Source organism: Molothrus aeneus, chromosome 9 (assembly GCF_037042795.1).
Source record: "Molothrus aeneus isolate 106 chromosome 9, BPBGC_Maene_1.0, whole genome shotgun sequence".
In the NCBI taxonomy this organism is placed as follows: Eukaryota; Metazoa; Chordata; class Aves; order Passeriformes; family Icteridae; genus Molothrus; species Molothrus aeneus.
In genome coordinates, this window is record NC_089654.1 from 24,122,622 (window position 1) to 24,136,354 (window position 13,733).

Below are 13,733 nucleotides of genomic sequence, written 5' to 3' on the forward strand. Positions count from 1 at the left end.
AAATCCTTTCCCTTCCGTATTTGTATTTTACTCTGTGATGTTTGAAATCTTCTTCCATGGATTTACTGGTGGTATTTCTCCTTAAGAATCTGAGCAAGGAGAAGATGCTCCCAGGAAGTATCATGATGCTGTTGGGAGCTTTTCTATTTGGAAATCACTTGTTGCATTAACATATCAAAACCCCATGTACTGGATCAGCAGAAATCCTGATTGCAAGCAAAAGAAAATAAGATCAGCAAATTTTGCTGAAATTGCAATAAACACAGGACTTGAGCATCACAGGGGCAGATGTTTCATAGAAGGGCAGAAAATGCTTCATTTCCTGGCTGTTTGTACTAGTGGGTGAGGGCAGCACATTCTGCCCATGGCTCCCAAGGAACAGAAGTCACCACTCACTTTGACTTTTCTTTTCCCCCTCGTGCCACTGGAAGATGTTGCTCCAGAGTGTTTGCACTACTCATTCTGCTGTTCATTTAGCCTGCTTATTTAGCAAGTCAGTGGGTTAATTTTCAGTATAACTGCACTATTCATGCCAATTTGAATAATTTGAAGAAGGAGAAAGAGACCTTATATTAATTTTTTTAAAATATTTTTTTCCTTTCTTCCTTAGGCCATTGGTGCACTTCAAAGGCAAAAGTGATATCTTTCTCCAAAAATGCCTTTTGGCTGTTGAATAAAACCCAAAAAGCCATCTTTTGTGGTGGAAGGTAGCTGAGAAAGAGAGATGTTGCAGTGGAGAAGTCCCAGGTGCTAACTACCAGCACCCCTTGTGCAGGACAAATTCAGAATTCATTTCTGCTTTCTTCTTCTTGGGAAAAAAAAAGAAATGGAAATCAAACAGGCCTATTTCTTATAGAAAATAAATGTAATTAGTAGCAGTAAGTTAAATCCTCAAGTTCTGCCTGGAACAGGTTGTTTCATAGGAAAAGCCAAGGGTGGCTTTTGTAGCTTGGGGGTTTTTCATGGTTGCATGGCATTTGTTGCTTTGATCTCTTGAGCACTGTGAAATTTTAACCTGATTTCCTGTGTAGTCAGCACAGAAAGAAACTTGGGGATGTATCTGCAACCTGAAGATGATGCAAGATCAGTTATCTCAATGCAATAAAGATGAAAACAAATACACCTGTTGTAATAGAAGAATTAACATGCATTTGTTGTAAAACACTGGAAGTCCTCCATTTGTATGAAGTGATTGTGGAAGCAAAATGTGTTTTGTCAAGGATGCAGCCTTTGACCATCAGAAATAAGAGGTGAGGGCGTAATGAGTGGATTAATGAAGTGTTGAAAGAGTTGGTCAAAGAAAAAACACATCATAGACATTGCTCAGAAGAAAGAAAAAAGGAATTGCTGAAGGTTTCCAAAGGTATTCTCTATTCCAAGAGTTGAGCTCCCCCATTTTTAGCTCAGAAGAAACCTGGGGTACAAAGCAAGCATCTGAGAGTGCCTCTAGTCTTCTTCTGACCCACGTGTAAGATGTTAATCCTCAACCTGCTGCATTTCATTTGGGGGTGGTGTAGACACTTTTGATCTGCCTGAGAGATTTTTCTCACCAGCGTTTTGCAGATTGGAGCCTGCAAATTGCCTCTCAAATCTTGATAATTAGTGATGGTGGGTGGTGAACATGAACTGCAAATGGTTTGAGGTTTTCTTCTTCTTTTTATTTTTGGCTTCTGAAAATCTGTGTGCCCCCAAAATGCTCTGGAACACAAAAGGGAAGATTACATTTGTGCAGAAGTGGGGGAGGAGGAGGAGGAGGAGCGGATGTGTTGTTCTGGTGCCCTGTGAAGTGCTGTGTTTCACATCCCCAAAGCTTTGCCAGGCATCCCACTGAGTGAGGACCAGCACCTCTCTTCTGAGTGATTCCCAGACCTCATTCCTGAGGACTCTGGTCCTCAGGGAGGAGAGGTTTCCCAAGGCTGGGGAGCATTGTGCTGCCTTGTACCGTGGATTTCATCCCCTGTGAAATTAATGCTGCTTTCCTCCCACTCTGTTCTTGGTATTAAATCCTTTACTATCCCTGGGTTGTGTTTCGTTACCTGTGTCTCACAGCACTATGTTAACAGCAGCCCAAGGAACATGCCTGGAAGTGTATGTTAGACTCACCTTGGAGATGATTTTTCAGTGGCTTTCTCGGCCCAGTTTATTGGCACCAGGAGAAGTTTGCCTCCATAACCCAACTATTAATTGTATGGCTTTTTCAGGTGCTGCTGTGATTGCTGTTCTTTAATGTAAAAGGTGAAACTTCCAGTTCTTGTACCCCATCTGTTTCCTTTAATCACAGTATGCCTTCAAACGTGACCATATTTTTAGAGGTTGATGTGTGCTACCAAAATGCTGCAGGAGAGATTTGACAGTGGATATTTTTCCCTTTCTTCCCCACAGAGCTTTATCCTTCTGCATTCCTGTTCTGTATCCCCTTGCTCCTGATTGTTCATGCAGCTCAGTGGTCCTGGGACCATCACCATCCTGGGCACTAATCAATAATTAAGTATTTTGCAATTTGTTGTGCTGCATGCTGGCTGTATAAAGCTTCATAAAAAAAATCTCCTTCCTAAACCCAACCCACTGCTCCTATGTGAAATACATTTGGGTTTTATTACTAAGCAGCTGTTTTCCCTTTTGTAAACGGTCCCTGCTGAGAGGCAGAAAAGGAAACAGGAAAAATAATTGAATATGGCAGGAGCATAATTCATTCAACAGGTACTTCTGTGCCTGCAGTTCTGCTGCTCAGAGAGGCTGAGCTGTGGTGGGTAGTGATTCCCCCACGACAGCCACCTACCCAGGTCTCACCTCCACATCCTTTCCAGGGTTACATCAAGCCTTTCCTTGCTCCTTTTCCTATAGTTGGTCCCACCCTTTTCTCTGGAATAATAATACTACTGGTTGTATTGTAAACCAGAAGTCAGTTGGTCAGTCAGACAGCCAGACTCAGTTGGTCATATTTACCCCTTCATTTGTTCCAGCTGGTCCATTAAAAGCTCTTGTCTTTAACCCAGTTTATGTCCTCTGGGAAGATAAGTCCCCATTTCATTTCCAGTCCAGGTAGTAGCAGTTCCCTCTCCCAGTTTGCTGTTTCTCCTCCATCTCCCACACCCCTGTGTGTTTACCAATCTCCAAGCACAGTCTGGCTGATGCTTTAAATCCCTTTGGATCCCTGTTTCCCCCCAGCAGGGAGATGAAGACCTTACTGCAGGCTGCCACTTGGACACAGGAGAGGATGAACTGTCAGCTGTGACCCTCCCTGAACTGCAAAAACAGAGGAACTTCCTGGCTTTATAGTGACTTTCCCTGTAAAATCTAGGTTTTCTGGGATGGGGGCAAGTTGTGTAACCATATAGGGTTTTAAAATAGCTGCAGAGGGGTGTGCTCACTCCCTTCTACTAACAGCAACAATGCCTGGTGTTAGTTGCCCAAAACATTGGCTGCCCCTGGTTCCCTGCAAGTGTCCAAGGCCAGGCTGGATGGGGCTTAGAGCAGCCTGGGCTAGAGGATGGTGTCCCTGCCCATGGCAGAGGTTCAATGAGATGAGCTTAAAGTCCTTCCCAAGCCAAGCTTTTCTGTGATCCTATAAAATCCTGTGTTTTGGGGTGAGTAATTAGCTTTGTCCAAGGGGGAAGAGAAGGATGGGGCAATGAAAATTCAGGCTCAGGTGTGCCTGTGTAAGAGAAGGAAAAAAGGAACAGAGCATGTAGGGGGATGTACTGAAATAAAACTGGGGAGGGGTGGCTGCTGGGAGCAGATGTTAGCAGATACACATTGTGTGTTCTGGAATGCCTTCACCAAGTGGAGGAGAAGCACTGCTCTGTGCAGAGAAGGGGGAAGCTGCTGTGAGTAGGAGTTAGAGGTGGTTCTGCATCCAGAGTTCTTCCCCTTGCTTGCTGAAAGCCATGGTTTGCTGAATGGAATCACTCTGAGCCTGGCTGCCACATCCTCATGTCTGTGGCTTTGGGGATGGGCAGGAAAATCCCTGCAGAGGCAGGAGCAGAACCCTCCTAGACCATGTGCTGGTGTGTCACTGAGCTGCCCAGTGCTGAGTGCTCAGGGAGAGGAAAGTCACCATTTCCCTTGGGATTATCCATTTCTGCTGGAATGGATGCTGCTGTGTCATAGAATGCTTTGGGTTAGAAGGGACCTTAAAGATCACCTTGCTCCAGCTCTCCCTAGGTAAGAGTATGAGTCTGATGTTACACGTGATCTTTAGGTCAGCATGGAGCAAAATGAGCCACAGCCTTGTAAAGTACATGCTCAGAAGTAATGAATTAAGAAATGGTGTGTATGATCTTATGCTATAGCTGAGCTAAAAACTTGGCAAAAGGGAGAGTTTCTTGCTTTTCTTTCTTCTGAAAAGTTTGGCTGGTGGAAAGGCAAACCAGATCACCTCACCAAACTTTGAGGTAGCTTTTGTTCCAGTGCAGAACCATTTAGCAATAAACAGTTCATTAATTTGAATTTCTTTTTAACCTGAAATATTACAGTTCTGGATTCAATTTTTCTTTTCCCTTTTGTTTTATGTGACATCTGGACTGTTCAGGGAGTGTTATTCCATCTTAAAATGGGGGTGGTTGTCTTTTTGAGCGATGGAGGTTTCATGGATTGAGTAGAATAATGAACGCGTAGAGAAAAGATAATACAGCTGACTATCGCCTTTCACATCTGGGAACACAAGATCTTTAATTGATTTAAAGGGGTTATTTTGTCCCAACACTTGCAATTAGCAGCTCTTAATCAGTAAAATGCTTTTAAGAAATCTGGCTCGATGGGTAGATTGGTAAAAGGAGCAGAAGGAGCAGATATTGATGGTTTCTTATCTCCTCTCCCAAAACGCTCTGTGTTCTGTGAGAATAGCTGGCTGGATGGGAAACAGATCTGCATGTTGCTTTCTTCAAGCCATGGATTAAAGAATCAGGCTGGAGGAGGCTTTGAGTTCAACTGCTCTGTCCCAGGGCAGGCTGGAGGCACCTTTATCATGAGCAGCTGTTATGGAATATGGTTTTAGCAGCCTCAGACCGTGGAGGCTGTTTCCTTGTGCTCCTCCTCACAAACTCCATGTTTTATCTCCTCGAAGCTCACCGTGTGGAGGGTGCCCTGTGTGAATGTTTTCCTCTCTCTCTGGCCGTGTTTAGGTGGAAGGCACGCGGGAGCCGAGCGGGGAGGTGGATTCCTCCTGCCAGGATGAGCGGGCGTCGCTAGAGATGATCTGTGGTTCGGTGCAGCTGGAGCTGTCTGAATGAAGCTATGGGCTGTGCCTCCGCCAAGCATGTGTCCACTGTTCAAAACGAAGAGGAAACTCAGAAGGGCAAGAACTACCAGAACGGAGATGTGTTTGGGGGTGAGTGTCGTGGGATTGGCTTTGTCCCAGCACCATGAGTGTGCTGGAAGGTGTACAAGGGAGTCTTAACCTTTCACCAAATACACAGCAAAATGCCTGTTAAAATATAGCACAATGGCAGAGCAGTTGGCCCATCCAGGGGAGGGTACCATGGCACTTGAAACAGGTGAAATCCTTAGTGAAAAAATAACATTTTAAGTGATGTGCGATACTACACGGTCTTTACCTCCACGAGTCCTGGAATAGCTCAAAGACAACAAATTGCAGGACCCCCTCATGTATTTATGTATGTATTTATATAAGTATATTTATATATATTTATATATATTTATATATGTATTTATATATATATTTATATAAGTATATTTTTATCTATTTATATGTGCATTTAAATATGTATTTTTATATATATTTATACATGTATATTTTTATATATATTTATATATGTATTTATATATGTGTCTGTTACACATTTATATGCCATTGGGTAGCAACATAGTTGACTCATTTCCTAAAAATAAAATTGGTAGGAAGAGTAATTCCTCACTTCTATAAAGCAATAAAACATTAGTTCTAAAGTCCTGTAGCAAACAGGGTTTGAAGGTACAGTGGAACTAGAAACTGAGGGATTTAGTGGTGCTGGGAATGTGGGAGGAAAACATCTGGTTCACTGTGAAGGCTGGTCTGTGATCCAGGTCTGTGCATCAGGAGAGGTAAAGTCATAGGAGATAAAATCATAGTCAGCTTCATTGTTTTTTGGTTTTTTTTGCCCCAGGTTCTGTCAGTATACACAAAGTTTTTCTTAGATAAAGATGTAAATCTTTAAATACAGACTTTCAAATGTCAGGAATTATCTGAAAGACTGTTCGGAAATGAAGTTTCTAGATCTGCCTGGATACCTGCCTGAAAGTTAGTTCAGCTGTGAATAAGCTGCCTTGGTACTGTTATTCTTAAAACAAGTGCCTTGGTAATGAGTACACCAAACCTCCCTGCTGTTTTTTCCAGCCTTTCTTGGTCTCCCAGAGTAAGAATTCACAGAGGTGTTACCTGAGGAGAAAGCAGTTGTTGAACAAACTTCAGGACTGTTCAGTCCTCTTTCTCATCCCTGGGAGATGCTGGGTTTGGAATTGTCAGCTCAGTACATTGCTTTTGTTTAAAATAGGCTTTAAGTGCTGTCATAAACAGAAAATTCTATCAGTTGCTCAGAGGAATTTGAGTTTAGATTTTAGCTTATACTTAGTGAGGGAGCAATTTTTGGCAAAATGTGAGTCTCAGTCTTTTTTTTTTTTTTTTGGTGATGGTTTAACCATATGCTGTGGGCCAAAGATCTTAACTTCAACACAGGAAACTTAAAGTAGCTTCTGGAGTCAGAGGATCAAGGAGATTGAAGGGATTTTAAAAAGCTCCCATTTATAGAGCTGGACTGGTGTCAGCAGTATCATTTAGGTATTCTGGGATCCATTTGAGGGCTGTAAATCATTCTGTATTTTACTGTATTTTCTGTATTTACTACCTGCTCTTAACCATTTCCTGGCCCATGCTTTAGGGTGTGGGATTTGTCATTCCTAAAGACCTGAGTCCATGACTGATTCCTTCTTAGCAGAGGTGGAGTCTGACTTAACTCATTGAATGGTAACCACAGAAGTCACATTTTCCCCTTGCTGTTGAAAGACAGCTTCTAGGTCAGGAGCTGGGTGCAGGAGGAGGTTGAGCTGGAGTTTAACAGATCACCCAGTGCCACCCCTGCCATGGGCAGGGAGACACCTTCCACTGTCCCAGGGTGCTCTAAACCCCATCCAAGCTGGCCTTGGACACTGCCAGGGGCAGCCACAGCTTCTCTGGGCACCCTGTGCCAGGGCCTCCCCACCCTGATGCTTCCTTTCTTATTTCTGGGAAGGGGCAGAAGTGTCTCACCCAGCCAGTGGCCATGAGCAGAGTATCTGTGCTGCCTGTGGGGATTGAAAATCCCCTGCAGTAGGAGTAGGCAGAGCTAAACCCAGGTGAGTGGTAGGGAAATGAGGAGCCAGGAGGTGATGCAGAGGGAATTAGAGGTTAGTTCTTGGGGAGGAGGCTGCAAAGTAAAGGAAGCAGAAGTCAGGAGGGGTTGGAAGGTGGCTGATGTGTCAGTAACACCCTGAGACTATCAGTGAGCATGAGCCATGCTGTGCATGCACAGGGAGGGAGCACAGGCAGTGTTGGCAGCTGGGGACCAAGGTGACATCAGGTCCCTGTGCAGAAGCAGCAGGGATGAGCCTCATGGCTGTGATGGCCACATTGCCTCAGATGTTTCACTAGGGGAGGAAGTCCTGAGGGATTTGCACAGCAGTGAGAGAATGATTAAAGGAAAAGAGCAGAGTGCTGGTGCTGCCTTCCCTGGGCAGGCAGTGGGGTCTGAGGGACATGGCTGACAGGAAATTGCCCCTCACTGTGTGACTGCACCCCGCTGGGAGCAGCTCACCTTCCTTCCTCCAGCACCTGCCCCAGACAAGCTGCAGGCAGAAGGAGTCAATAGCAAGGATTCTACTTTCCAATTAAGCAGTGTTTGGATTTTTTTTCCCCAATGAGTAGTTTTTACTTGACTGACATTGAATCCAGAGAGAATTTTGTGAGCTTCTCAGAGTGGTGCAGTTCTGCTTTGGCTCTTCCTCAGAACCTCTGGATCTTTCTCTTCTTTCATGGTGGGATTGGTTGCAGTCAAGTCTATTGACTATTGGGAGATCATGGCTTCTGAGAGATTTCTTTTTTTTTAACTTTTAAAAGTCACTGCAGGTTAAGATTGATCTCCAGTACCCTATTTCTTCCCTAGCTTTTAAACTTTTATTTTAGCTGAGCAGACATATTGAGCTAGATGCTTGCTGTGAATTTGAAATCCTGGTGTTCAAAACCAAGAAACCCATCATGAAACCTGTGAATTCTGTAAGGACAAATCCTAGTAAATGAAACCAAAACATAAAAATCTCCACCCTGTCCCAAGCTGAAGAAGTCATGCTGCATTTTGCTGTAATATATATTTAAATAATTGAGTTAGCAGGCCTATCAAAGGAGATGTTCTAGAGAAGATTGAATATAATATGATTATTATGTCTGTTGGTCTCTAATGACTTTAAAATCCCTCTAATAAGGATAATAATAATAAATCTTCATTTATTCATCATTCCACTTCAAAGCTGATTTCCAGGGCAATACATAAGAACTGTAATATGTAAATACCAATGAAGAACAAAATGCCATGATAGAGCCTTGAGCATTGTTGATTTCAGCATATGTTTTAATAATATAACATCTCCTGTAGATTAATTTTATTTGTCCCTTTATAAAAAATTATGGGATGTTCCACTGAGGAGGAGGTTATTGAAGTAATTCTTTCTGTAAGAAAATAAGTGGTAATATGATTTGGGAAAAAAAAAATTCTAGAATGTGTTCATTAGTCTGAGAGGCTTAATCCAGATCTTTCCATGGAGCTCCTGGGTGCTTTGCAAAAAGAGGAGTTAATATGTCAGGTCAGAATTTCCCGACAAAATGGGAATATCATGGTGGGATTTCTGTTATTAAGAGCAGCTCCAGTTGCTAAACCTGTCTAAATAAAGCTGAACCCAAAGCACAATAGTTTATAAAGCAGTTTATCTCAGAACAGCTGAGAGGGCTAGGAAAGGAAATCTTCAGCAGTAAAGTATTGTAATGAGATTGAAAAATTGATTAATGCACAAGGGCAGGCTGGATGGGGCTTGGAGCAAGCTGGGCTAGTGGAGGGTGTCTGTGCCCATGGCAGGTGTAGGATCATCTTTAAGGTCCTTCCAACCCAAACCATTCTGTGGTTCTGTTCTGTTCAAGGATTCTCTTTCCTTGCCTTGTTTAGCAATTTGTTGATAGCCTGCTTCTTATCTAAGTAAACAGGAGGCAGTTCTAAACAAGTGCTTCAGGAAGTGAGAGAAAGGAATAGAATCAAACCCTACCCACCCTGGTTATATTCATGTGGGAAATGTAACAAAATTGCATGTGTTATCTAGGTTTATGATGTATTTATGATGTATTTGTGTAACTCTGAGAACACCCTTGGTAAGTCAATAATTTACTATTTTATTACCATGAGGAAGCAACAGAGTTTAAAGAAAATCAAAACAAAACCAAACCGCACCCTCAGGTTTTGTCTAGTTATGTTTTTATGATCAATATGTGCAAAAAAAAGTGTTTTCCATATGAATTAAAACTATTTTCACATTTTATGTGCAGAAGTGGCTCATCTTTATAGCTCTTGGGAAAGGTGCTGCTTTTGCAGAAGAGGGAAGAGGCTGCTCTGGACTATGGGTTGGCTCTGAGTGGTAACAAAATAAGCTCTTCCTCCCTCTCCAGCACAGAAATATAGATATATAGATATATAAAGATTGCAAAAAGAGCAGTCCCAGGCATGGCAATGAACCAGATCCAGGGAATGCAGTGAGGAGCACCAGGAGACGAGGCTGGAGACAGGGAGAGAAGATACCTACAATGTGGGGCTGAGGTCCCTCCAGGAGATGGGACCAGAGGCAGGCAGACCTGCTCTGGCAGGGACTGGAGGCCCAGGTCTCAGCAGAAACAGAGCTCCTGGATCCATGGGCAGGAGATGCAGGTGGGCTCTCAAGGGGCTGGTTGTGGCCTCTTAGTGCACTCAGGACTGACAGCAGCTGTCCCTTAATTGTGGTCTGTATGTAATGATGGTGGTTGAAATAGCTCTCCCTTCTCCTACTCTTTTCCCCATTTTTTTCCCCTTTGGAAGTGGAGAAACACTGATCTGGTGTTCCTTTGGGGTGACATCCAGGTCTGTGGAAAGGCTCCCGTGGGCTCACAAGAAGGTACCTTGCCTCTTTTGGCAAGATTGGTTTTCAGTGTCTATTTTCACTAATCCAGCAGAGAAGAAAACCAGTTCAGAAGTGATGGGAGAAGTAGCTTTTTATATACCTGGGTGCTGGAAAATTACTTAGCTGTAAATGGTCCAGGCAGTAAAGCAACAGTGTTTGATGATATTTCTCGGTGTCTATTTGAAAAAAATAATCAGAAAGACCCAAAAAAGAGATGTCTTTCTTGAATGGATAGAAGATCTTTGCCATGGAAAGGTTGCTGAGGTTTTCCTACCTGAAGGAGAGCTGGACTTAGAACAGGTATCCATAAGTTAGTTAGACAGCCCTCACACTCTATAGTGACCTTCTTCTGGTGGTTAATCTTCTTGGACTGTTTTTACAGCCCCTTGTCATGGTGTTAGATGAGGGAATTATTCTGCACAGTCATTCTCCTCAGTGGAAGGGAGCTGTTTTTACCCAGATCTTTGCAGTGCTGGGTTTGGAACGATGCACACACAGTTGGACTCGCCACTTCCAGTGGGGATTTACAGCGCAGAGACAGAAGGTGAGCCAAGGTGGGCAAACAGTTGATATCCCTGTTTTAGGAGCAGAAATTAATCACAGGCAGTCTCAGGATCTCTAGCTGGCCACAGTGACCCCGAGATACGTTAGAAAGTCTCTTTTCCCAGCCCGGCACTCGAAGGAGGAGTCAGAGCTCTTCATTTCTCAGTCTCAAGGTTGTTTATTGTTCCTTATCTGTAAAATTCTTTCTCCTGTCCAGCTGAGGTCGGCTCAGCAAGACAGTCCAGGCACTCTGCCTGCCCTCAGGCAGTGTTATCTTTTTATACAAAAAACTATGTGTACAATATTTACTTCCCAATACCTATCACCTATGTTAGACAATGAGCTTCTACTCTAAACCAATCTAAAAGTGCCAACATCACAGCAGAAGATGGAGGCCAAGAAGAAGAAGGAGAAAGGCTGGACACATGCAGTTCCCTCCATCTTGACTCCTGAACCCCCATTCTAAAACCCCCAAAAATCTATTTTTCACCCCATGATAAATTCACTATCATTTTACTTAAACTGTTGTGGCTTGCAGATCTTCATATAAGATTGGTAATTTGCTCCATGGGTCATAATCAAACCCACAGGTGTTTTGGGCTCTGTGCCAGGGTCTCTGAGCCCTCTGGCAGGGCTCCTGGCCATCCTGGACAGCCAGAGGGATGTCTTGAATTCCAACAAGGCAGGTCATCACTTCCTTGCTGCCTATTTTCATGTGAGCTTTCCCCTTTTGCAAGCTCTCCATCAGCATCAGAGCACCCAGAGGGCTCTGAGGGACCCTGAGTCTCTGCAGTCCTGGAGGGTGGGCAGAGAGAACATGGTGTTATTCTAGGCAGAGTGACCTTTCCTCCAAGCTGCTTAGCCCCATGGAGAGTGCAGTCCCAGCCCACAGAAATGGAGTGCAAGGGGTGTGCATTTCACAATTGCATTAGTGGGCTATAAATAGGGCCATGGATCCGCCTTTAGGGCTGGCTAGGAAGGAGCCAGGATGTGTTTTCTGGCAGCCTTGGTGCTAAAGGAAATCCGTTGATTTTATGGTACAGACACACTTAGTTTTTCACTTAATCTTTTCAAGATGATCTCTGGCATTCATTGCCTACCTGGACATGCAAACAAGGAAAAATCCTGGTAAAAATGCCATTTACTTTCAGCTACTGCAGTGTTCCTTTAGCCATTTTCCAAGTGTTTTATTACTGGGCCACAAATTTGGAGAACTAAAAACCAAAGCATGGAATTTGGCTGGAAAAGACTCACTCTGGGGAATAATTCCCAATTCCCCAGGTAAAGTTTGTGTTGCTGCATGGGTGTGTATTCATTTCAGCAACACAAAACTGAAATTTTTAAGGCTGTAATTTTATAGTAGGAAATATCTACTGGTAGAAATAGCTGTTAAATACAAAGAAAAGGTACCTAACCAATAAGTATTTGTGTATCTTTGGCATGCACAGCCAGAGGTGCCTTTATAGGATAGAGGAAGTGAACATAGAAGGCATTTTTACAGTAGGTAATTCTCAAAACCACTGTGCCATCGTGGTTATTTTAAATAAATATTCCAACCAAGTGGTCTCATGTTCTCCATGGTCAGAGGCCCAAGACTGACAGTGCTCTGCCTTGAGCTAGCACCAGAGAAAAATGGGAGCAAAATGGAAAATATTAAGACTTCTGCCTCATGTGCTTGTGAAAAACAAAGCCTGGCTTCTGCTGAGGGGTGTCATTATGCCCTGCCATGCACTTTTTCTTCTTGCCTGTGTGAGTGGGGGCTCTGGCAGAAAGGATCAGGGTTAGGGTGCTTTTAAATAATGTTTTTCCTTTCTGCTCTTGCCACAGGAGCACTGCAGGGGCTGTTCAGGCAGCTCGGGTGCAGAGCACTTTGTGTTCCGTGGTGCTGGGAAGGAGCATGCAGTCACCTTTGTTCCAGGAGTTATGGCTCCATGAATGATCTCGAGCTATTCAGAGGGAAAAAAAGGGGGTGTAGTGGGTTGGTTTTTTTCCACTGAAGTCTCCTGAATTGTGTAATGGTTGTAGTTGTTACATTTGCATGCATGTTATCCCCTGTATTTTGCTGTCAAGTGGTCACAGCCCCCAAGGCTGCCAGAGCTCTAGGAGTGTTTGGACAATGCTCCCAGGGATGCACAGGGTGGGATTGGCTTTTTTTTAGCTATTACTAAACTCTTTTCTTTCAGACATCAGTATTTTGCTTTCTTTTAAAAAGCGTTGCCCAAAGGGAAGGGAAGAAGGCATGGAAAATCTGTAACCAGAGTAAAATATTAATCTTTCCAATAGGTTACTTTTGGAGCTGCTAGATGGTCTGTAAGTAAAATAATGTAATTAACTTTGGTATCTTTTGCATCTGGAAATGTGTGCTGTATTTTGTAAATCAAGTTTTCATTAGATCTCCCCTCTTGATTTAAAGAAATACTGACAGTGAGGAGATGTTGCTGGTTCAGGGTATTTATTCAGTCCCTTCCATATTGGAATTAATAAAAATTAAATAGCTGCTGATTTACAAACACTCTTTGAGGCCCATGAGCATGGAAAATTTGATAGCCCAATATTAATAGAAAAAAGTTACTATCCCAGGAAGGGTATGAAAATCCATTTCAAGCCATACGTTGCGGGGCAACAATCTCATTTAATAGCTGACCGATTGAGAATGGCATTGCTTGTTAAGGAAAGAGGAATTGGCTTTTTTATTGACAAGGAAACTGAAGGCACCTCATCCTGTGTTTGCAATAATAGGAGATGTGTAATTTCGAGGGTGTGGAGTGGTAATGACTTATTTTCCAGGGAATGCTTGGGGCAGCTCTGTTCAGGAGTGGTTTTGGGTGGGTGGATAGCTTAGAGGGGCTGTAAAAGGCACAGCCTGCAGTGCTGCACGAGGGATGCTCACAGAAATGCTCAGTTAGGTGTTTTTCCTGGAACTGGATAGTCCCTGACAGGTTCTGTGCCAAAGTGAGGAATGTTCAGTGGAGTACATAGACTGATGGGGGTGAAGGGGAGGGTCAGCAGAGACTGGGAGTTTCATT

At 43.4% G+C, this 13,733-nt stretch overlaps 1 protein-coding gene across 1 annotated transcript in view; it reads left to right on the forward strand.

The window, feature by feature from the left end:
* C9H1orf21 (chromosome 9 C1orf21 homolog) overlaps positions 1 to 13,733 on the forward strand; it is a 103,072-nt gene that overhangs the window by 39,250 nt on the left and 50,089 nt on the right. The window contains exon 2 of the mRNA XM_066555947.1: positions 5,124 to 5,329. Within this exon, the coding sequence (XP_066412044.1) occupies positions 5,236 to 5,329 (94 nt within the window). The 5' untranslated portion in view covers positions 5,124 to 5,235. The remainder of the gene's footprint in view (positions 1 to 5,123; positions 5,330 to 13,733) is intronic.